At 42.8% G+C, this 24,788-nt stretch overlaps 1 protein-coding gene across 1 annotated transcript in view; it reads left to right on the plus strand.

Moving 5' to 3' along the window:
- LOC126418987 (mucin-7-like) overlaps positions 1-24,788 on the plus strand; it is a 159,672-nt gene that overhangs the window by 26,344 nt on the left and 108,540 nt on the right. The window contains exon 2 of the mRNA XM_050086033.1: positions 24,333-24,529. Coding sequence (XP_049941990.1) covers positions 24,333-24,529 — 197 coding nt within the window. The remainder of the gene's footprint in view (positions 1-24,332; positions 24,530-24,788) is intronic.

The following is a 24,788-nucleotide window of genomic DNA, read 5'->3' on the forward strand; positions in this document are numbered from 1 at the left end:
TCTTGGCTTTCTGACTGTCAAGCTGCTTCACAATACAAGCGTCTCTGAAGAACTTCCAATTGAGCGTCAACGATACGAATTTCAGTCTTGTTCTTCACATAAGACTCACATGCCAGGGTGACAAGAATGAAGGGAATGAACCTCTTGATTACTGCAGGGCCACTGTGCTAAATTTCCACAGTAGCAGTTAGGAACTCTCTGCAGACATTTACTAACAGCGGCTCTAGCGACTTACTTTTTCTCTGGGTAGCTTCAAATATGGGCAACTTTGTCGCCTTATATCCAATTGAATATTTTAAATGTCACTTCTGAACAGCGTTCACTTCTCCATTAATTAATGTATAGACCTCAAAACAAGCAATATGCCTAAGTAGCTATGTAGCAGGTTCTGCAAGGTATTGACACTATGTTTTGCATCCATTTACCTGAGGGAATCAAAGAAAGGAACCAAACACATTACACTGCATTTACTCTCTGTGCCTTGACTAACACATATGAATCCATGAGAAGAATAAATTATTTGAAGAATCTCTTGTGAAAGAAAAAGAACAGGATATGACACTTTAATTATAGCGCACTGGATCACAATGAAATTAAATCTGTGCCAAATTGATGTATCGCATACTAGTGAAATAAAATACTCACCAAATAAAAACGGTTTTGTGCCCCCGTTGCAATAGAGTGTGAAACACAAATTGTAGACAGATTTTATGGGTCACCACTCAACAACATTAAAGAATTTCACATCGTCGAGATGAGGAGTGGAGCAGCCGTTTCCGGTAGAAGGCAGCACAGTGCCTCAGCGCCCGCCGGTAGGCAGCAAACGGGTCCCAGAGAATTCAGGCGCATGCGGTGTTCAGAGGCGGATGGTCGGCCAAGAAATCTCTCGTTCAAATATTGTTGAACCAAATTGTTATTACCAATGTGACAGAAAGCGAAATATTTTGTAGATTCGCTTGAAATACACTCATAGCTTCAGCAGCGAGAGGAAAGGGGCGATAAAAATTATGTCGACGTGTGCTCTCGGTTGCCAGATGTCGTAGTAGCTAGTCCTGCGTTTTACCTCAATACTACAGTCGCAGTGGAAAATGATGCACTCAGACTGCACTCAAAACTTCCTCCAATAAGTGACGCAGTCTACAATGTAGCCAGATCGAGCATATTGCCGGACATAGAATTCTGATGGCAGCACGATTGTATTGTCCAACTTACGGACAATTTTTTTTGTTTAAGACTGTATTTACAACACATATTGCACGCTGAACACCCAGAAAAATTAACAAAACAAAATTATTTTGTGAGAGCAACGCTAGCTACAGTGTTCGAAGTACTCATAGTATTGTATAGGTGTGTGTGTAATGCCCACTCAAGGAAGACGAGGATACACAGTCTAGCTACAGTATTATAAATACGCCTCAGTTTGTGGATGAACTCAGACTTAGGTTGATAATCATTTTGAATATTTGGCAGTACTGTACCCATTGGTGTTAAACTCGTTTTCAACCAATGATTCCCACAGCTACAGGAACACTACTTGTGATACCTCTTAACCAAATACTTATGCAGTGCTACCAGACGAAAAGATCAACCTGACACAAACTGTGGGAAGTTTGTCTCAAAACCCTCGTACCTGGATGAAGAGCTTTCCCTATTTGAGATATCTGTGAACGTTGCTGCATAAGACGATTTAAGAAGAAACTAAATTCCTTCAGCCACGACAATGTTTAAACAAATCGTCTTAACGGCACTTAATCGTGTTATGTGAATCGTTTACTGGCTGTACTCTGCCGCATTTCGCTGGTTGGAAGGCAAAAAGCTTACTGACAAATTTCACACAAGGAAAAGGGGGACAAAATGTCTCCCACTGGAAGGTCATGTTGTTCTATTTAAATGATTACAAAATTAGCTAAAACGAACAGTGAGGCTGTCAGTATAAGCACATTACTGTTGTCAGTCTGAGGTTGCACTGCCCAGGGCCTGTAATGATAAAGGGCCCGTTTAGGTCAGGCATATTGCATACAGAAGTGGAAGAGAGAGCACCACTAAATTCCACAATCCGCATGCATTGCATACACACCACACAGAAATTACTGTTACAGTGTACTATTGGAGCCCAATGAGTGAATTGCATATTTTCCGGTGAAAAAGAGCACTGGCAAACGGTCTTCGCTACATTAGGTTACTTAAACTGGTGTCACTCGGAGCTAGAATTTATGATCAGCGACTAAGTATAAGGACAATGAGTCGGTTGCGGGTTTTGCAACTGTGAAATACTTTCCTACATTATTGAAATGAATATTAAATCTGAACTAATAGTGCGAAAATTTTGAACTTGGATAGCTTACAATGAAAATCTTTCTGTTTATTGCAAAGGAAAACAATTGATTTTCTAAAACATTCTCTGCCACACACAACTTGAAACAGGTCACGTAGACCAAATCTTGTGGAAGAACTGACAGCGACGTTTAACGGAAGGCAGTTAAGATCCCTTGGCTTTTGGTTTGGCAGTATTCGACAGCCATTTCTAGGCGCAAGTAAATTAAGAACGGCAGTGCGTTTTTGCTATCAAGTAACGTCTTCATCAATTACTTTAGTTTTAATGTAATCTGCGAGTAATTGCTGATGTTTGATATTAACATGAAAAGGACTCCGTAGACAGGGAAAGAACCTCTTCTTGGGCAACTACTTCTATAATGACCAAAAGGCATTAAATGATCGTCAAGGACAAGTGTTCCAGCAACGGTATGTATAAAATGATAGTAACAATGACGGTAATAATCGAATTATCCGGTAACTTTACACTTCACAGTGGATTTTCTCGAACTAAGAAATATGCTGAATTAGTGAATATTTCAAAATGGCTTTACATCGAGGCTATGGCGCCTAGAAGAGTCTTTACATCCTGCTGACATGAGAATAGCATAATATCCACGTCAGAAGATTGCTTCTACTTCACCATTTAATAGACTCGCATTTTTTCCACCGTGACTAATTTTGTAAGCTAAGCACATCATCCGTTACAGCACACCCCTGAGGCTGGGAAATGTGGCCACAATGGTCTGGTGGAACGAACTATCACAGGTGCAATGCGTGGGTTCAGGCATTTACTTTTAAGATGCACAAACAGATTTACTTTACCTCTGGTAACCTCAAGAGAAAGACGTTATAATCCAGAATCCGCATTAAACGTCACGTTCTTTCATTACCAACTGGGCAGAGCCGGTTTACGTTTTGAAATGACATAGGCGGAAGTCATGGTAGACAGAAATACTGTCTCCAGTAAACTTACTTACATTACAAAATTTTATTTTATTTGATGAAACGATATCCATTTAAAGGAACAGGGCTCTTATTTTTCTTGTACTTGATTGAACTAGAGACGTTGAAAAATTTGGTGCTGGACTGTGATTCGAATTCGTATCTCATCTTTCGAGGATCTGAATTTCGTTCCTTTTCCCAAGACTGCAATCTTGTCTAGGTCTCCTCCAAAGGTAAGTATGTGGGTCCGAATCCTGATCCAGTACAAAAATATTCATCATTTCATTTCAAGCCCTATCACTTGCATACCAGTCTCCTAGTGACATTTAACGTGAATTTTTAATGTCTGTTCATGTGCTGCCAACAATCGCAATAGGTGTCGTTATTTCTGGTCTAACACGCACACATCTTACTGTTGGTGAGTGAGCAAGTGTTACTTAAGCTATATTCGTGGATGATAAAGAAGGACGGTAGGTGTGCGATTACATTGTCGCTCAGGCACAAAAATTTGTATCCTTATTTTAGATTCAAACATCTAGCAGTTGGTAAGAAAAACCGATACGTAACATTTGATTTTACTTAGTTAACAATCCGATTGCGTGCTGGGTTCGTATCTCCGTCACAGAACTTCACATCATGCGCTTCATCTTTAAATGCATGAACACTTTGTTCCTTCTGAATGGAGGTATATCACACATCATTCGTGGTTAGTTAACAGGGACGAAAAGGTCTTTAAAGGAGTCCCGGTTTATTACAAAAACTATCGTCTTTTTTTTTCAAGTTTAGATTTGGTTACTGATATTGGCGAAAATTTCTGTAATTCGTGCTTCTTCATGATTAGTCAGCAATATGATTAGATTAGATTAGATTAGATTCATACTTGTTCCATGGATCATGAATACCACATTTTGTAAATAATAAAACGTGTCATTTTAACGAAAGATTTCTTTACATACCATGAGTCAGTTTCTTTGCAACAATTTTTTACTCTCTCTCTCTCTCTCTCTCATTCTTTTTTATTTTTATCTCTCTCCCTCACTCTCTTTCTCTTCTCTCTCTCTCTCTCTCACACACACACACACGCACACACGCACACACACGCACGCACACACACAGTCTTTTTTTATTTTTATTTGTTTGTTGTGCTCGACTATCGGCGAGGCACGAAAATGTTCGTCAATGATTTCCTTAGTTTTGAGTACACTTACAAAAGATATATAAAAACAACTATGAGAGTTACTGATTTATGAAGCTTAGTTTGCAGTCAGTTCTGAGTATTATTAGTAACTACGCTCCAGTCCCTAAACTCATTTAGAGAAATGTGAATCAGACGGATTACGTATTGCAGGCCGTAGCAGCCTCGTCTTTGAGACGTTAGCTATGGTCACTTCTCAGCCCACTGTAGGATCACATCGGTTCGTCTTCTTCCTGCTGGTACTGTAACTGAGATTTGGCAACAAGGCAAGGTATATTTGGCAACTATGTGATCGGCGAGTTACTTCCTGGTGTGCACGGAATTAAGCCTCAAAGTTCACTTGACTTTACCTGTCATTTCCATTGAATAATCTGAGTTATTATCGCTTGAGGTGTAACAAAAGATTGTAAATTTACGGTTTTCAGCCCAGGAAAGTCGTTGCACATGGAAATCGCAACTAATCTCGTCCTTCAAATAGCGGTTTACGAGTTCTAGCCACAATTGATATCGTAAGAAGAGACCTAGACGCATGCCTTCCCTATCTCTGTGGAAACGTGCTAACCTGAGAAAAAGCGTCTGTTATGGTTTGCGGTTCCAGTCTTGCAGACTATAACGTTTTTATCCCTTCTGTGAAAAAGCTACAAGCAGTCAGATCACACATCGATAAGGAAATCGCAAGAAAATACTTTCGGCTCATAGTGCAATGGTGAAAAACTTACAATGCTGCACAACAGGTAATGCCTCTTTCCGCTGCTGATGAACAAATTTTGGGTTTCTAGGAATACATAACTTTATTTATGAAATGCCACATTTGCATACCATTGGAGTATGACACAGCATACCAATCAAACACAGACCCAATCGAAATCTAAGTGATTAGTATTTTACTAATTCGTGCCGATACAGGCACGCTTGTGTACAGATACTCAGTTTTATTAAAACAGACTTTCGTCGTAAGGTTATCGTGGGTAATTTTATTTCGTTTCTTATAATACAGTGCACAATTTTCGTACACATTCTTTTAGTGTTGTTAAAACATTAGTTAACATGAGAGAGAAATTAATCATCAACGATATATGCGAATTCTTTGATGTTATCTATACCAGTCTGACAATGAACATGCAGTTTATTGATTATATGCGTGTAGAAAACTTGTTCTGAGTTAAAGCTGTCAAACAAGGTTTTATGAAGAATAAAATGCCACTGCCACACGACAGTTAATGTAGAAAATACTTTTCTGACGTATTTTGGCACGATGCGTTCTCCCCATACATAATACAAAAGTTTCGAGATGCATCTGCAGCCTGGCCATCTATTAAACTTAAGAAGAACAAAATGTCGCAGAAGTTAGCCCTGTTTCCACATGCGACTATTTTGGGTTGAGAAGTGAAGGGAATTATGTTCAAAGTTCCATTAGATCGACAACTTCAGCAGACAGCAGTATTGCGTTTTAAAAAATGTAGCAGTGAATGTACCCAAATTCGCAACGTCTTAGCAACAGTGCGCGACGCTTACCGTTACGCTACTAGCTGACAGATAGCTGCAGCACCTCCAGAACTCAACAAAAATCTCTCCAGAACTTGCGCATTGCACAGTGCTGTGAGATAATGCATATGACCGGATCTAGACTTCTGAGAGACAGACAGTTACAGCTTTTCTTTTGCACTGCACGACGTTTTTAACAAACAGATAGCGCAATAGTGTAGCTCAAGTCGAAAGGAACACTTCCTGTTTAAATTTCTGCATCCTACACTGTTGGCAGTTCTGTGTAGGTGTCAGTGACGTGATTTTATTTCGGTGATTGCAAAATAGAGTCGAATGTATGCACTGGGTAGCCGAGGCAGCTAGTTCATGGTGATTCGGTCAACCAAGTAAATGAATGTACGGAACATGCTGCAAACCACTACAGGGAGTCTGTGTGTCAGAATTCTCATCCAGTGTGGCGCAACATTGTTATGATAGAAAAATGAGTGATAGAGAAGAGAATTTGGTGGTGTCTCGGATTCATGCTGGGTTCATATACTTATGGTCTGGGTTCGATTCCGACTTCTGCTGATGATTTTTGGTAAGGAGAGACAGATTCTGTTCTCTTCTGGCTACGCCAAGTGAAGAAGGTATAATGGCATTGTGGTCTGACACTCATGTTAAACATGATATTCGTTCTCTACCAAGTAGACGTTAGGTTGAACCACAATAAAGTCAGGAGTCGCGTCACGTAGAAACTCTATCAACAGTAACCTTTCTTATACAAGTTATTTATTTCTAGTGACGAAACAAACGCTATGTAGGGTCACAGATCACTTATTCCATCTTTTATTTGAGCTTCTGTGTGACGATAAAATTGGTTCTGATCTGGGAATGCAACTCAGACCGCCCTTAACGCGGAATTTGATCCCTACAGCTCGCCTGCAATTGTTGTTTGTTCAAAACCGCGGATTCCTCAACATCTCCGCATATTGCGCGTGAAAGGGTTCGAATCCTGGCCCGACACTGAAGCTTTCATTATGTATTATCAAGCTCTAGCATGAGAACACCTATCTGCTGGTGGGTAATAATTTTGATTTTTAATGTATTTTCATTCGTTGTCAACATTAACGGTATCTGACGTTTTTGAGTCCCAGTGCGACACAGAACTGTTTGCGAAATCATTGTAAATTCAAGGATGTTATTCCAAGCTGCTGGTGGAGAAAAATTCGGTAGCGGACGTCTCTCTGTGTGCAGTCAACAACGATATGTGTGGGGTTCGATTCCCAGTCAGCACTGAACTCTTCGTCATATTATTTCTAGTTCAAGCATGCTCACATGTCGCTGCTGGTATGACAAACCCATTTTAACGTTCATTTTCTCTAGAATATAACAGCGATAGGTGCCAGGTTGGAGTCCTGGGAAAGAAAAAATTAATGTTTCGACTCGTCATTTCAGTTAAAACATCTAGCTGCTGCCGGGAAAATCCGATATGTCACAGTTGATTGTGCTTCGATGACAATCCAATTAGGTTCTGGGTTCGAATCCCTGTCCAACACAAAGCTTTATCTCACGGCATTTCAAGTACGTTACTTGTGAAGAAGCAGTATTTAACATCTCTCGTAGTTCGTTAACAAGGACAATAGATGCTGGGTAGGAATTGGCGTCCGTTAACGACATTTAGGTTATGTAATTTAAAGTTGATATTTGCTAACTGATACTGTCTAAAATCGAGGTATATCACTCTCTGTATGCCTAGTCAGGAATGACTGCTAGTTTCCGTCAGTCACCAAGTCTTTGCTTAGTCTGCATGACCTGGGTTTGAATCTATATGCAGAACGAGGCGATTCGTCGTGTCATTTGAAGTTCATACATATTCTCAACTAGCTGCTCGTGAATAACTTAAATTTTTAATGTCATTTTGTGGTAGATAATAAGTACGGTATGTTATTTTGAAGAGGAAATCATGAATACGACGAACTTACTAATTGAATTACCTATCTGACGTAATAATGAGAGTGGTAACATTTCATGTATGTCATTTATTGTAATAAATGTGAGCTTACAAGCCTGAAGAACCGTCTTATCTGTGATAAGATATTGCCTGACATTTGTAGTACCTTGGTATTACTTTACATCTTGAATTATTGCGATATAGAACAATGTTTTCTGGTGGTGACTTGTTGGAACCATTTTCAATAGTCAAACGACTCTACCGAGGGGCGATTAGAGGACCTGCTAGACAGCTGCGCTATGTGGGTTGCATTCGAATCAGGCAAAATGCAATTCAGGTCGTTCGGATACTTTTGAGCTCGACTGTACCATCACCATAAAAGATTTTAAAGCATATCTTAACTGACCTCACCCATCAAAAACGGCGGTTCATATCGCCGTATGGCGAAACACACATAGGTTTATAGTGATTTCTATAAATTGTTTATGGTAAAAGTTGCCAAGATTCTTTTGAAAGGGCACGACTGATTTTCTTTCCCAATCTATGCTGTAGCTCCGTCTCTAATGACGTCGGCGGCGGGATATTAAACCCTAATCTCTCTTCTTTCCTTTCATCTCTTCGGCTCAGTAAAGGAAACTCATTCTCATCGCCGCTCTGAAGGCCTGGACACTTCAAAATTCCACGTGGCCATGGCTGAGAAGCCGAAGTCGTAATTTTTACCGTGCGGAAATACATTGGTCAACCAGAACATTACGACCACCTACCTAATAGCCGGAATGTCCGCATTTGGCATGGCTAACAGCGGCGACGCGTCGTGGCATGGAAGCAATGAGGCCTTGGTGGGTCACTAGAGGGAGTTGCCACGACATCTGCGCACACAAGGTATCTAATTCTGGGGGGTGGGGAGGAGGGGTGTTCTGAAACCATGTTCAATCACATCCCTGATGCATTCGATCTGCTGAGTTTAGAGGCCAGCACATCAATTGGAACTCGTCACTGTGTTCCTCCAACCACTCCATCACACTCCTCGCCTTGTAATATGGCGCATTATCTTGTTGAAAAATGCCACTGTCGTCAGGAAACACGATCGTCACGGAGGAGTGTACATTGGCTGCAACCAGTGTACGAAATCCTTTGGCCTTGATGATGCCTTACACTGTACCCATGGATGATCACGTGAATGTTCCCCAGAGCATAATAGAGCATCCACCAGCCTGTCTCTGTTCTGCAGTATAGATATTAAGGAGCTGTTTCCCTTGCAGATGACAAGTTCTCGCCCCCCCCCCCCCCCTCTCCCTTTCAGCATGATGAAGAAGGCATCAGGATTCATCAGACCACGTAACGCCCTGCCTCTGCACCAGCATTCAGTGCCAATGGTCATGTGCGCATTTTAGTTGTAGTTGCCAATGCCGTGCTATCAACATTGGCACATCCATGGATCCTCGGCTGAGGAGGCCCATCGCTAAGGGGGTAGGACGTCAAACGGGCCGTCTTGGAGCAGGAGAGACGCCACAGGACACTTTAATTTCCACTGTCTATACTTTTACGAATAAATTCATAGAACTTTGTCAGCATGACCAGGAAGGATTCAGGATTCACAATCATAGCAGTGGAAGTTCAAAAAAATTAAAAAATAAATTTTTTTACATGTGAAAGGTCATCATTTTTTCACTTCTATTGGTTGCGTTTGTTGCTATAGGTACACGTTTCTTCATAAGTAAGAGAGATTCTTCGACGAATTTTGCACAGTATACAAACCATACTTACAGGTGTATGAAACTCTAGAAATTATTTAATTTATGAAAAAATGAATGTGCTGTGTCATTTTAAACTTCATGCTTAGAAAAATCTCAAATTTTATAGTTAATTATCTCAATTTTTAACACAGTTTTTAATAGATTTGGAAAATTCTAGAGTTTCATACACCTGTAAGTATGGTTTGTATGCTGTGCAAAATTCATCGAAGAATCTCCCTTACTTATGAAGAAAAGTGTGCCTATAGCAACAAATGCAGCCTATGGTAAGTGAACAAAAGGTGAAATACAAATGTAAAAAAAATAAATTATTTTCTTATATTTTTGAACTTCCACCACTATAAGGGTAAACCCTGAATCCTTTCTGGTCATTCTGACAAAGTTTTATGAATTTATTTTTAAAAGTATAGACAGTGGAAATTGAAAATTCCTGTGATGTCTCTCCTGCTCCAAGTCGTCCCGTTTGACGTTCTACCCCCCTTAAGAGATTTCAGTGCACTGTGTGTTCAGACACACTTGTACTCTACCCACCATTGAAGCTGGATGTTAGTTCCACAACAGTTAGCCACATTCATGTTTTACCAGTCTGCCCAGCGTACAACGTCCAACATCTGTAATGAAGGGTGGCCGCTGAACCCCATGATGTCTCTATGTGGTTTCACCTTAGTTTCGCTGCGTTTTGAGGACACTCACCGCAGCACTCCTCAAACACCTGACAAATCGTGCAGTTTCCGAAGTGCTCGCGCTGAGCCTCTGAGACATCACAGTCTGCCTTCGATCAAAAACATCGCTTGCCTTCCCATTCCTCACACGGACAGCTTGCTCGCTGATAGTACGAGCACCGTGCGTGTGACTGGCTAGCAGTCATTCTTCGCCAGGTGACGCTGCTATAGCTCGCGCACAGCCGATGCACAGTCACCAGTTTTCATCCAAAGTGCTGGGCGACTTCATTCGTTTGTTCGGAGGGGGAGGCCGATAATTAAGCGTTTTCCATCTTTCGGCCGGTCAGCGATGACAGAATCGAGGCACGCACACTGTAATCTTTCTCAAACGATTTCACAAAATCTATTAGGTAGAAAAAAACAATTTTGCTTTACTACATCTACACCACATCTACGTGATTACTCTGCTATTCACAATAAAGTGCCTGGCAGAGGGTTCAATGAACCACCTTCAAGCTGTCTCTCTACCATTCCACTCTCGAACGGCACGCGCGAAAAACGAGCACTTAAATTTTTCTGTGCGAGCCTTGATTTCCCTTATTTTATCGTGATGATCATTTCTACAAATCTAGGTGGGTGGCAACAGAATGTTTTCGAAATCGGAGGAGAAAACTGGTGATTGAAATTTCATGAGAAGATCCCGTCGCAACGAAACACGCCTTTGTTTTAATGATTGCCACTCCAATTCACGTATCATGTCTGTGACACTATCTCCCCTATTTCGCGATAATACAGAACGAGCTGCCCTTCTTTGTACTTTTTCGATGTCATCCGTCAGCCCCACCTGATGCGGATCCTGCACCGCACAGCAGTACTCCAGAATAGGGCGGACAAACGTGGTGTAAGCAGTCTCTTTAGTAGACCTGTTACACCTTCTAAGTGTTCTGCCAATGAATCGCAGTCCTTGGTTTTCTCTACCAACAACATTATCTATGTGATCGTTATAATTTAGATTATTTGTAATTGTAATCCCTAAGTATTTAGCTGAATTTACAGCCTTAAGATTTGTGTGACTTATCGCGTAATCGAAATTTAGATGATTTCTTTTAGTACTCATGTGAATAACTTCACACTTTCCTTTATTCAGGGTCAATTGCCACTTTTCGCACCATACAGATATCTTATCTAAATCACTTTGCAAGTCGTTTTGATCATCTGATGACTTTACAAGACGGTAAATGACAGCATCATCTGCAAACAATCGAATACGGTTACTCAGATTGTCTCCTATGTCGTTAATACAGATCAGGAACAACAGAGGCCCTATAACACTTCCATGGGGAACGCCGGATATTATTTCTGTTTCACTCGATGACTTTCCGTCTATTACTACAAACTGTGACCTTTCTGACAGGAAATCACGAATCCAGTCGCACAACTGAGGCGATACTCCGTAGACACGCAGTTTGGTTAGAAGACGTTTGTGAGGAACGGTGTCGAAAGCCTTCAGGAAATCTAAAAATATGGAAGCAATTTGACATCCCCTGTCGCCCGCATCTCGTGGTCGTGCGGTAGCGTTCTCGCTTCCCACGCCCGGGTTCCCGGGTTCGATTCCCGGCGCGGTCAGGGATTTTCTCTGCCTCGTGATGGCTGGGTGTTGTGTGCTGTCCTTAGGTTAGTTACGTTTAAGTAGTTCTAAGTTCTAGGGGACTGATGACCATAGATGTTAAGTCCCATAGTGCTCAGATCCATTTGAACCATTTTTTGACATCCCCTGTCGATAGCACTTATTACTTCATGAGTATAAACAGCTAGTCGTGTTTCACAAGAACAATGTTTTCTGAATCCGTGCTGACTATGTGTCAATAAATCGTTTTCTTCGAGTTACTTCATAATGTTCGAATACAGTATATGTTGCAAAACCCTATTGCAAATCGACGTTAGTGATATAGGCCTGTAATTCAGCGGATTACTCCTACTTCGCTTTTTGGGTATTGGTGTGAACTGAGCAATTTTCCAATCTTTACGTACGGATCTTTCTGTGAGCGAGTGGTTGTATATAATTGCTAAATATGGAGCTATTTTATCAGCATACTCTGAGAGGAATCTGACTGGTATACAATCTGGACCGGAGGCCTTGCCTGCTTTGTTACACCGAGGATATCTACTTCTACGTTTCTCATCTTGGCAGCTGTTCTTGATTGGAATTCAGGAATATTTACTTTTTCTTCTTTGGTGAAGGAGTTTCGGAAAATCGTGTTTAATAACTCTGCTTTAGTGGCACTGTCATCAGTGACTTCACCGTTGTTATCGCACAGTGAAGGTATTGATTGCGTCTTGCCACTGGTGTGCTTCATGTATGACCAGAATCGCTTTGGGTTTTCTGCCAGATTTCGAGACAGAATAGATTTATACGTCAGATTCATGATTTCGTTAATGGTTATAGTTATTGTGATATTGACGGGAAAAGTAAGACACTGCGCAAAATTCGGAAAAGTGTGCAATGAAAAATGGAGGTTGCTATGATTTTGTGTTTGGTGCATATTATATAATATGTTGTTGTGCGTATGAAATTTAGCTAACATATTGAATTTTTCTTTAGATTTGGGTATAGTTATCTACCTGTCACAAATTTAGAGAAAACTGACCTGATGTAGTACACTTATTTGCAGTCGCGCCGCTCCAGCGATAAAGACAGAATGAAATATCCACAACATTTCTCACGCTTCATAAACGGTTTCAGATATCGAAATGAGATTTTGAAAAATGATAGCATGCAAAGAGGAGACAATTTTCCCATATCGTTATTATGTAAAACATTATTTACCGTGTTATTCTAATAACTACATTTTTGGTGAAAGTATGTAATTTTTAGAGGCCATCGATAGCTCGTGAAACGAGAAATGCTATGGTTTTTGGAACAACATACGTGAAGAAATTACATATTTTTGCTTTTTCATAAGCTACTGACTTTACTTTTCCTCAGTTTCTCACTTAATACACTTATAAACTACTAATTGAGAATTCTCTCGCAATTATGTCTGCACAACATGTTAGTGTGAAGAGAAAGTGCAAACTACTGATTGAGAATTCTCCCGCAATTATGTCTGCACAACATGTTAGTTTGAAGAGAAAGTGCAAACTCCGCTGAGTTTTGGCGAAAGAAGCAAACTTTGACATAGCAGCCAGAGAATTGTGTAGGTTTTGCTCAAAATTCTCCACTCATGACGCTTCTCTGAAAGTTATAATTGGTTAACAAGCCAAGCGCTGCATTTTCGGACGAATTTCTTTTAGATACTAACGAAAACGGAGGTGACAGTAAATACTTTTGAATGGTCACCATCCAAGTGTGGCAGTGGAGGAGCCCCACTTAATATTTGCAGAAACTGTGAGCGTGGGCTTTAGTTTAGACCGGTACTTTCCCTCTAGTCCTAGGCATGTCTCCTACAGCGCTCTGAGCGGCCTCCCGCCACTTCCTCTCTTCCCACGCTTACCCAGCCGACTGCGCATCTAGCGGCCATTGCATTCTGCGTGCACTATTTCACCTGGACAGGTTTATATCGATTGCAGTTTGCTGCTCATAATGTTCTGGCTGATCAGTGTATGTTCGGTACTTCGAAATTGGATAGAAGCTATTGAATAAGCCGGAAATTGTACTAAATGTTAGGCAACAACTCACGAGGAGTATAATTTTGCAGTGCGTAAATTTAGCTTCTTTTCCTGTGAACTAAAAGAGAAATAAATTAGGGTACCTTACTTTCTGACCTATCCTCGTGCTACTAACAGTAGTCTTACTTAGATTTTTTCATTAATTATTCAGTATCGGTACGAAATACTGACAAGCTGTCTGCATAGGAGAAGTAGTTCTTTTGCTTTTTACGCAGTATATCCTACCTCCATAATTTAAGTCAGCTTAAAATCGAGTGCAGCGATGGAATTAGAACGCGTACTCTACCTTTCGTGGACAATGCTCTTATAATTGAACAGTCCGAACTAGTATCACGGGTCGTCTCAAAACGCCTACAAGACCAGGTACCTCATTATTGCTTCAACAGCAGTGGGAAAACGACAGGAATCCAGGAAAACGGATTCAGTTAACACAGAAATGGAACTTATTGTTACCACAGTAGTGGTCGCTGAAACCATCACTTGGGAACCGGCAGCACTACAAACAGTTTGCAACTACTTCTTGTCGTGTTGATTTATTTGATTTTTAAGGCGATGGCAACCACAGGACTGAATGGCATGATTAGGAAGCTAGCCAGTGTCACCGGACAAAAAACCTAATGACTGAGACAACGATCTCTTGTCCTATGCCACTGTAGCTACATGCCTACCTATAGTGTATCCAATTCAGGCAAATGAAAGATTTATAGATATCGAAGTCTCTATACAACTTCACTGTACGTTTCTATAATGGTCTATTTTGTTGTACCTTACGCACTTCAAGACGTTAACTGAAAACGGTGACGATGGTGTAGCCCCTTCTTAAGCGGAGCGCTGATTGCACAGGGAAGGAAAATCAGCTCGCAACATCCCGGCAAACTTTCCAGAATGCCATCAGAGTAGGTGATAAGTTACGGTTGCCACGAATCCTGTGTCATCTTGATCTCCCTTAAAATGTGTGATATGTGTACTTCTTACCAGTAAGAGTATTTTTATGTTCTTCATTCCACTCGAGTTTTAAAACGTGTAATTGGATCATATATTGTAGTCCAACCTGTAACGAACGAGCTATATTTTATCTCTTGAAACAAGAGCCGCTCTCGTGAATAGAAATAGCTACTTGGAACGCCAAACTTTGACAATATATTCAACACAACTGTGAAAATACATTGGGCAGACGCTATAAAATATTCAGTGACAGATTAAACAAAATACTAATCAACCATACATGAATAGCTCCTTCGTTTGTGCTAATCTGCAAGGACAGCCGTCATACTAATTCCGCAGAAAACCTCGGCGTTTGCTGTATTGATAATGGCAGACATGAAAGTAGCGCCCCACCGAAGTTATCCTGCGCCCCTGGCACAATGCCCCCCCCCCCCCTCCCCAAATATCTTTCTTCTTTCCCACACAAAACTGCCTTTCTGCAATTTTTATACACAAAGTTAGCAAATAGTATAATTATGTATATAGCTTTAACAACAATTAAGCATTATTGCGCAGTATTACTTAAATGAGCTACTGTACATTGATTTATAATAATAATAATAAATTATCAGTTGTAGATAAACCATTCAATCGAAATAAAATAAAAGCGCTACAGTTACGACTTCCTTTTTCAGAAACTGTGTCTTTGCAGTATTTTAGTTTTACTTTCCATTTCCTTGCCGCGCGGAGTGGCCGCGCGTTTTGAGGCGTCATGTCACGGATAGCGCGGCCCCTCCCGCCGGAGGTTCGAGTCCTCCCTCGGGCATTGGTGTGTGTGTTGTTCTTAGCATAAGTTAGTTTAAGTAGTGTGTAAGTCTATGGACCGATGACCAGCAGTTTGGTCCCTTAGGAATTCACACGTTTGAACATTTCCTTGCTCTGATCAAACTATTTGGTTATGTTACCGATGTCACGTTTAGCAATTGTGTCCTGTCTATTGAGAAGGTAGTGAAATCTGATGGTTTGCTTTCACCCCCACACTCGACCGTAGGTAGCTTTTTTTATCATCTTGAATTTTCCGAAACTGCGTTCACAAGATTCTGCAATCACTAACACTGCCATTTATATATCCTCAAAGCTATTGATACGTTTGGATAAGCGTCTCTTATAGTGCTGGAGGAAATTGGCATCATGTATCCTGCAGAACTGTCCATAAATCCGTAAGAGTACGGGGTGGGGGGGGGGGGGGGGTGGAGATCTTTTCTCAACAGCACGGTCAAAGGTATACCAGATATGCTCAATAGTGGTCATTTGTGGGGAGTTTGGTGGCCAGCGGAATTGATCAAACTCAGAAGAGTGTTCCTGAAGTCACTTTTCAGCAATTCTGGACGTGTGGGCTGTCGCATTGTCCTGTTGGAACTGCCCAAGTCCATCGGAATGCACAATGGACATGAATGGATGCAGGTGATCAGACAGGATGCTTATGTACGTGTCACCTGGCACAGTCGTGTCTAGACGTATCAGGTATCCCGTATCAGTACAACTGCACATGCTCCACACCATTACAGATCCTCCACCAACTTGACCAGTCCCCTGCTGACATACATGGTCCATGGATTCATGAGCTTGTCTCCATACCCGTACGTCTCCATCCTCTCGATACAATTTGAAACGAGACACGTCCGACCAGGCAACATGTTTCCAGTCATGAACAGTCCAATGTCAATGTTGACGGACCCAGGCGAGGCGTAAAGCAAGGGTACGCGAGTGGGTGTTCGTCTCCGAAAGTCCATATCGATGATGTTTCGTTGAATGGTTCACTTGTTGATGGCCTAGCACTGAATTCTGCAGCAATTTGCGGAAGAGTTGCACTTCGGTCACGTTGAACGATTCTCTTCAGTCGTCGTTGGTCCCGTTCTTGAAGGATCTTTTTCCGGTCGCAGCGATGTCGGAGATTTGATGTTTTACCGGATTCTTGATATTCGCGGTACACTCGTGAAATGGTCGCACGGGAAACTACACACTTCATCGCTACCTGGCAGATGCTGTGTCCCTTCGCTCGTAAGCCGATTATAACACCACGTTCAAACTCACTTAAATCTTGATAACCTGCCATTGTAGCAGCAGTAAACGATCTAACACCTGCATCAGACACTTGTGGTCTTATATAGGCATTGTCGACGGCAGCGCCGTATTCTGCCTGTTTACGTATCTCTGTATATGAATACACGTGCGTATACCAGTATCTTTGGCGCTTCACTGTAGATATAGATGTAGATCTTATGAAGATAACTGTAATACTTCACGGCCTGACACACTGTACAAAAGGGCACAATTAAGTCGTGCCTTGTCGACAAGAGACTTTCCTCAAGCCACGGAAGATGGTCAACTGCGATTTACAAGTGTTGTGCTTCGCTCTGTATGGGGTGTCCTGTTTAATGACTGACTGATAGCTGAGAGACGCCACCGATCTCCCCAGGTCCTAGCGCACTTGCAAGCAAACCTCCGAGTTCTGACACTGATGGGCTAATCGGGATCGACCGACTGCCGTGTCATCCTCTGCCAGTGGCATCATGCAGATGCGGTATGGAGGGACGCGGATCATCGCTCGGTACTCCTGGCTGTTGTCAGCTCTCTTGACCTCCAAGCCGCTACTTCTCACTCAAATGGCTCGTCAGTTGGCACCACGATGCTGTCCACCCCAGTCCAGTCCTCTCACCAAGGAAAAATCATTTGCAGTACCGGGAATTTAACTTGGGTCCTTCGCATAGCAGCTAGATACGCTGACCACTGAGTTACGGATGAGGACCTAGAACACTCAAAGGTGTTCTTGTTGCGGACACTTGGACGCATCACACGCATTTTTTTGAGAAAATCAGGCGTTTGTGGTGCTGAAGATCTCGCAAAGGGCTGTGAGGCTGGCGCCACGACTTGAGACAGCGTGAGAATCGCTGCGAGAAACAACGGCGTTCTTAAGTGCACCACACAGGCCGTTGATGATAGGAAACTCTGCCTCTGCGAAGAAGACTAAAGATTTTTCCACAGCCGAATATAAATGATTGGCGCTCCGTAACCAAGACTGGCAAGATGGAGCAAATGGTGCCGTTTGTTAGGGGACGTTCCAAATTGAGCCCACCAGTGCTGAGATGATACGATGGGAAATTGTCCTGAAGGACAAGAGCGAGGGTAACGAGATCAAAACTCCCATGTCGGAGCATTCGAGCAGTCATTCGCATTCTACGTCTTTTATCATTTTGATGATTTTGGAGTATATTCTCATTCTCGTAGTGCTTTTATATTGTGATACTTAATATTATTCCTGATTCTACTCCCTGCGTGACTTTGAGTTCTGGAAACATGTCAGTCTGTTTTCTAATCTGACTTCACATTTATGATTTCCGTATTATTCCCAGTTGCCGCTGAAATTTTATGACATCCTCGATTTCCATTCCAGTTTAGACGGTTTTACTTTTGGTGTAATGTTTGGGTACATGCGCATTCAACAGTGTTTGCACTATTTGATCTCAATCTCCAAATATACACTCCTGGAAATTGAAATAAGAACACCGTGAATTCATTGTCCCAGGAAGGGGAAACTTTATTGACACATTCCTGGGGTCAGATACATCACATGATCACACTGACAGAACCACAGGCACATAGACACAGGCAACAGAGCATGCACAATGTCGGCACTAGTACAGTGTATATCCACCTTTCGCAGCAATGCAGGCTGCTATTCTCCCATGGAGACGATCGTAGAGATGCTGGATGTAGTCCTGTGGAACGGCTTGCCACGCCATTTCCACCTGGCGCCTCAGTTGGACCAGCGTTCGTGCTGGACGTGCAGACCGCGTGAGACGACGCTTCATCCAGTCCCAAACATGCTCAATGGGGGACAGATCCGGAGATCTTGCTGGCCAGGGTAGTTGACTTACACCTTCTAGAGCACGTTGGGTGGCACGGGATACATGCGGACGTGCATTGTCCTGTTGGAACAGCAAGTTCCCTTGCCGGTCTAGGAATGGTAGAACGATGGGTTCGATGACGGTTTGGATGTACCGTGCACTATTCAGTGTCCCCTCGACGATCACCAGTGGTGTACGGCCAGTGTAGGAGATCGCTCCCCACACCATGATGCCGGGTGTTGGCCCTGTGTGCCTCGGTCGTATGCAGTCCTGATTGTGGCGCTCACCCGCACGGCGCCAAACACGCATACGACCATCATTGGCACCAAGGCAGAAGCGACTCTCATCGCTGAAGATGACACGTCTCCATTCGTCCCTCCATTCACGCCTGTCGCGACACCACTGGAGGCGGGCTGCACGATGTTGGGGCGTGAGCGGAAGACGGCCTAACGGTGTGCGGGACCGTAGCCCAGCTTCATGGAGACGGTTGCGAATGGTCCTCGCCGATACCCCAGGAGCAACAGTGTCCCTAATTTGCTGGGAAGTGGCGGTGCGGTCCCCTACGGCACTGCGTAGGATCCTACGGTCTTGGCGTGCATCCGTGCGTCGCTGCGGTCCGGTCCCAGGTCGACGGGCACGTGCACCTTCCGCCGACCACTGGCGACAACATCGATGTACTGTGGAGACCTCACGCCCCACGTGTTGAGCAATTCGGCGGTACGTCCACCCGGCCTCCCGCATGCCCACTATACGCCCTCGCTCAAAGTCCGTCAACTGCACATACGGTTCACGTCCACGCTGTCGCGGCATGCTACCAGTGTTAAAGACTGCGATGGAGCTCCGTATGCCACGGCAAACTGGCTGACACTGACGGCGGCGGTGCACAAATGCTGCGCAGCTAGCGCCATTCGACGGCCAACACCGCGGTTCCTGGTGTGTCCGCTGTGCCGTGCGTGTGATCATTGCTTGTACAGCCCTCTCGCAGTGTCCGGAGCAAGTATGGTGGGTCTGACACACCGGTGTCAATGTGTTCTTTTTTCCATTTCCAGGAGTGTAGTTTCGACACAACGTCTGTTGTCTACACTAGAGGTACGAGACTCTGTACGATTATCAAGAAACACCAAACTTTCGCTGTGATTCAGAGAGTAGAGCATGGCTGGCCGCAGATGGTGAACCACTTTTTACCTGGATAAGTAACTGAATATGAAATAGCAAGCAGAACACAGGTTAAGCTACTCTGAAACCTGGGTACACAGAGATGCGGAGATAAAAACTGTTGGCTGTCAGTCAATGCGCACGTGACTACCACCACCCTATCTTGACATCAACATGTCATCTGACAATATGCCACCTGCCCAATTTCGTTTAATTCATACTCCATGAGTGCTACATTTTTGGTGCCCAACATGGGCCATTTAATCTAATTTGCTAACCCCAGTGTTACTCCATAACATAGGAGATTGAGCTACAGTGATGTGGAATTTCCGTGAGCTTTCTCTGCATGCAGGAGCACTGAACCATCTGACAAAATGAGTGTATGAGCCTTTCTGGAAATAACGCGAGGCAAAACGCGAGCACGTGATCAACCTCAGTTTCAGTGCGTGCGATAACAACTCTGAGATGAAAACAAAGATATGTAATGTGTAGGAAGAAGAGTGGAAAGTAAAACACGATAACATAGAAGCTGCCAGCGCTATAATCTTCAACCTGGTGCCTCCCGTCAGCAGTTCGTATAGACCGAACATGCAATAGGTGATGCCTACTTTCATTGTAAGAATGGTCTTCAGTCAGAACATTTGTGAGTGATCCTCACTGTACAAGCACCAGAACCTCCCCTGCTTTTTCACCTGCTTAACAGCCAAGGGTGATCTAAATCATCTACTTTTCTGCGTGTGAGTTGGTTCGAGACCTGCAAATCACTTTGCGCAAGAGACCAACCGGAAAGATCAGTTTTCCACTAAATGTAACGATTATCCTTGTATCAAAAAAGCAAAATGCCACAAAACAAGCATGGACTGTTAACTAGAATGTGACCTATATAAACAGGATGTCCCAGGAGGAATGGTCAATATTTGGGGATAGACAGGAAAGACCATTCGAAGCAAAGAAGCCTAGTACACATGGTCTCTAAAATAGATACCTTAACAACTATGAACACTTGTTCACCTTAGATATTGTGAAACAAATCTCTTCTACTGCAAACTCTTTGCTTTCCATATTTTGAGAGGTGACAGTATGGACCAAAACAATAAAAAATATCGAGTAAAGTTCAGACCTTCAAAGCTATAAACACTTGTTCATTTTCGCTAGTGTGCAACACATCTCTTTAGCTGAACGAAGGCTGATAGCTCTTAAGGTGGAGCCGTTGATTTCTTGACTTTTTTTCTTGTTTTGATCCATAGTACCTCCTTCAAAAATATGGAAATCAAAGAACTTGTGGTAGAAGAGTTTTGTTTCACAGTATCGGAAATAAAGTGCTCATAGCTTTTAAGGTATGCACTTTAGAGCTGATGTTTACTAGACTTCCCCTTCAGGGTAAATGGAATACTTCCTGGCGAATCTACACATCACTGTAAAGGCTAAGTTAAATGCAGAATCAGTTAATCAAATACTGTGTGGTCTGACCGGGATTCGAGCCCAGGGCATTTAGATTCCTAGTCATCTACTTTACAAAAAAATGGCGCTGATAACTATGGGACTTAACATCTGAGGTCGTCAGTCCCCTAGAACTTAGAACTACTTAAACCTAACTACCTTAAGGACATCACATACGTCCATACCCGAGGCAGGATTCGAACCTGCGACCGTAGAAGTCGCGCGGTTCCGGACTGAAGCGCCTAGAACCGCTCGGCCACCGCGGCCGGCCATCTACTTTACAACTAGTCCACTAAGCCTGATATTATTTATGGTAATCATAAGACGATGATGGTACTGGCTGGCTTTACTGTATGAGCAGCAAATGCCGGTAAATTTAAATAAATAAAAATGTTGAAGAGCTAGTCTTCATTCGGTATAAAAAAAAAGACCCACCCAAATATCCGTGGGCGTTAGCACGCCGTTTCCGGCGTTCGAGGAGGTGCCGACGAGGGCCGGTGGGCTGGCCAATCTGGATGAGGTGTTTAGGGGGTTTCCCACATGCAATAGATGAGTACTGGGCTGGCATCCACGTCTCGCTTCAGCTACGCGATTCACAAATATATAGAAAACGTTCAAACACGTCGATATGAAACTTCCTGGCAGATTAAAACTATGTGCCGGACCGAGACTCGAACAAAGGACCTTTGCCTTTCTCAGGAGAGCTTCTGTAAAGTTTGGAAGGTAGGAGACGAGGTACTGGCAGAAGTAAAGCTGTGAGGAGGGGGCGTGAGTCGTGCTTGGGTAGCTCAGATGGTAGAGCACTTGCCCGCGAAAGGCAAAGGTCCCAAGTTCGAGTCTCGGTCCGGCACACAGTTTTAATCTGCCAAAGTTTCATATCAGCGCACACTTCGCTGCAGAGTGAATATCTCATTCTGGAAACAGTCACGTCGGACAGCACAGATGTGGACATCTGGGGTACACAAATTCTGCCCACACCGTGGGGAAGGGGGTGGGCAGGGGTGCCGACAGAAAGGCCATCCGAGCACCCCCTCCCGCAAACAACTGACTTGCCGACCTGTTGATGATATGGGATGAAGTTCAGAAAAAAGGACTTGCTGTAAAAAGAAAATTAAGTCGTGTGGCATTTTTGCCAGGGAGAACCTCGAGGGGATGTTCAGTTGTCTACTTGGAAAAGCTTTCCATTGTGAAGTGTGTTACGAGTCCTAATTGTATCTGTGCAAAGACAAGGGAGAGGATAAAACCTGATGCTATGGCATAGCTAAACGCTCTAGAATAGCACCTTAGGGTTACCAAACTTGATGTCTCCAACTGTTGGTCGGATTGCCATCAACATCGTCACATGTCTTGACTCCATGAGGATACTCACGAGATTGACGCACAGTCTAATGATCATTAATCGTACACTACCAGAGCTCCCCTTCCCTCTGGAGTCTAATGCTGGCGATGAAAATGTCTTTCGCGTTCAGAATTCTAGCTGGATACCTCTAGCTCGAGTTTCAGCGACAGCGGTTACAAAGGCGAGTATTCGGAATTGAAGAAACGACGCTGCTATCACGTGCATGCTGACAGTAGAAAGTACGCGATGTAATCATCTTGCTGGCGACGCAAATTCCAGTTGACGTTTTCTCTGTATCGGTTAGTTAAGTTTGGGTTTTAAAACCCTCCATCTACGAGACACAATGGATTTCTTTTTGTGTTTACCCAAACATATTTCGACAACTATGTGTCGTTTTCTGTGGGTCTCGATTTATTTCTGAAAAATGTTGTACAAAGTTCATGGTTGTTTTTCTATTCTCGGCCTAAAGACTATGACGTGTGCATTTTGTTTATATTGTTTCTATTGCTCACCTGAAACTATACTACTTATGAAAGTGTATTTCTACGGGCTGGCTTGTTTTTTATGGCTTTTTATCGTTCGACGAAATGTCATCCGCAAAGCAGTCGTAAGGAATTTGCTTGTTTTTCAAAATACTTTTCGGTGAGTAATGTTTGTGTCCGTCTAATACTTACATTTTTCGTCTAGTTGTACTTGTCTAGTATGAATCCTTTTTCCTTTACCATGATATACACTGTTTTCTACACCGTTTTTTAGTTCTCTAGCCTGTCCTCACTCTATTTTTACAAATGATAACTGAGAAAACGCTTAGGTCACCATACTCATAGAGAAACTCTGTATCATTTTCGCAGCTCACTTGTTCATCGTTTTGTTTCTGTTCAGTGTGGCGTTAATTTAGAACGTTTTGTGAAAACTTTTTGTAGTTTGTCTGCTGGGGAATGGGGAAGAATTTATTTAGTGCGTGTGTGTGTGTGTGTGTGTGTGTGTGTGTGTGTGTGTGTTTGTGTTTGTGTGTGGGAGTGTGTACATGTGTGTGTATGTGTGTGGAATTACAAAGAAAGAGAGAGAGAGAGAGATAGTAAAAAAGAGGAGGATTGGGAGCGGATTCAGAAGCAAGTGTTTTTGGATATTCGAGGATGTTTGAAATGAATGTTTTATTTGGGGAAGTGTCCTTGTATAATTCATTAATTGCTGCAAACAGTGTTTTCTTGCACAGTGTTGTGTATTCATTCAAAACATTATTTCCTTCTATCCCTGCTTTTTGTATTGGTAGTTCTCCTCTACTGTATGTTCTTTGACAAGAACCTATGCTTGCTCTGAGGATCTTGAGATAAGATTCAATATTATTTTAGTGGTACTTTTCCTCTATTCTATTCTCTGCAAAAGCACAATGTGTAGTGTCAGTTTTGAAGGCTCTGAGAAGCTCAGAATACCTCGTTTTAAAACCTGGATGTTTGGCCTGTGTACACAGATTGACATCAACCAGAAATTAAATGATAGATTCCAAACGTTGGAAAATTTATCCGTGGAGTTATTGTTAGCGTATAGATTTTTTCTGTACTGCGTTGTTTGCACGAAATGATATTTGTATTCCTGTATGATGTTTGCAGGTGTAGCACAGTGGCCTTCGTTGCGGCAGTGATGGTGCCACTGCTGGTGGGAGAGGTGGCAGCCCTGAAGCTGTCCCGGACGGAGCCAGACGCACAGCCAGTTGGTGGGGCCACGCACCTCTATCCCTGCTTCTCTGTCTATCAAATAGACCTCAATGAGACGAGGCTCTTCACTCACATCGGCTCTCCTGAGAGCGGTACGTGCAACAGAGATAGTAGCATTGCTTTTAATTACAAATATGTACATGCAGGACGTGTCGCCAGCCTCATATTTTATAGTGTTTCGGCAATTATACGCAGTTTCGTTTTTGCAACGTGAGCTAATAGCCAACCGCAAAGAAATACTGCTATCACGTGTTCGCATGTTTTACACACTATGATGAGCCAAAACATTATTATCATCTGTTTAGTAGTGTGATGGCCCACCTTTGGATCACAATATAGCTCCGATTCGAA

This window comes from Schistocerca serialis, chromosome 9 (assembly GCF_023864345.2).
Source record: "Schistocerca serialis cubense isolate TAMUIC-IGC-003099 chromosome 9, iqSchSeri2.2, whole genome shotgun sequence".
In the NCBI taxonomy this organism is placed as follows: domain Eukaryota; kingdom Metazoa; phylum Arthropoda; class Insecta; order Orthoptera; family Acrididae; genus Schistocerca; species Schistocerca serialis.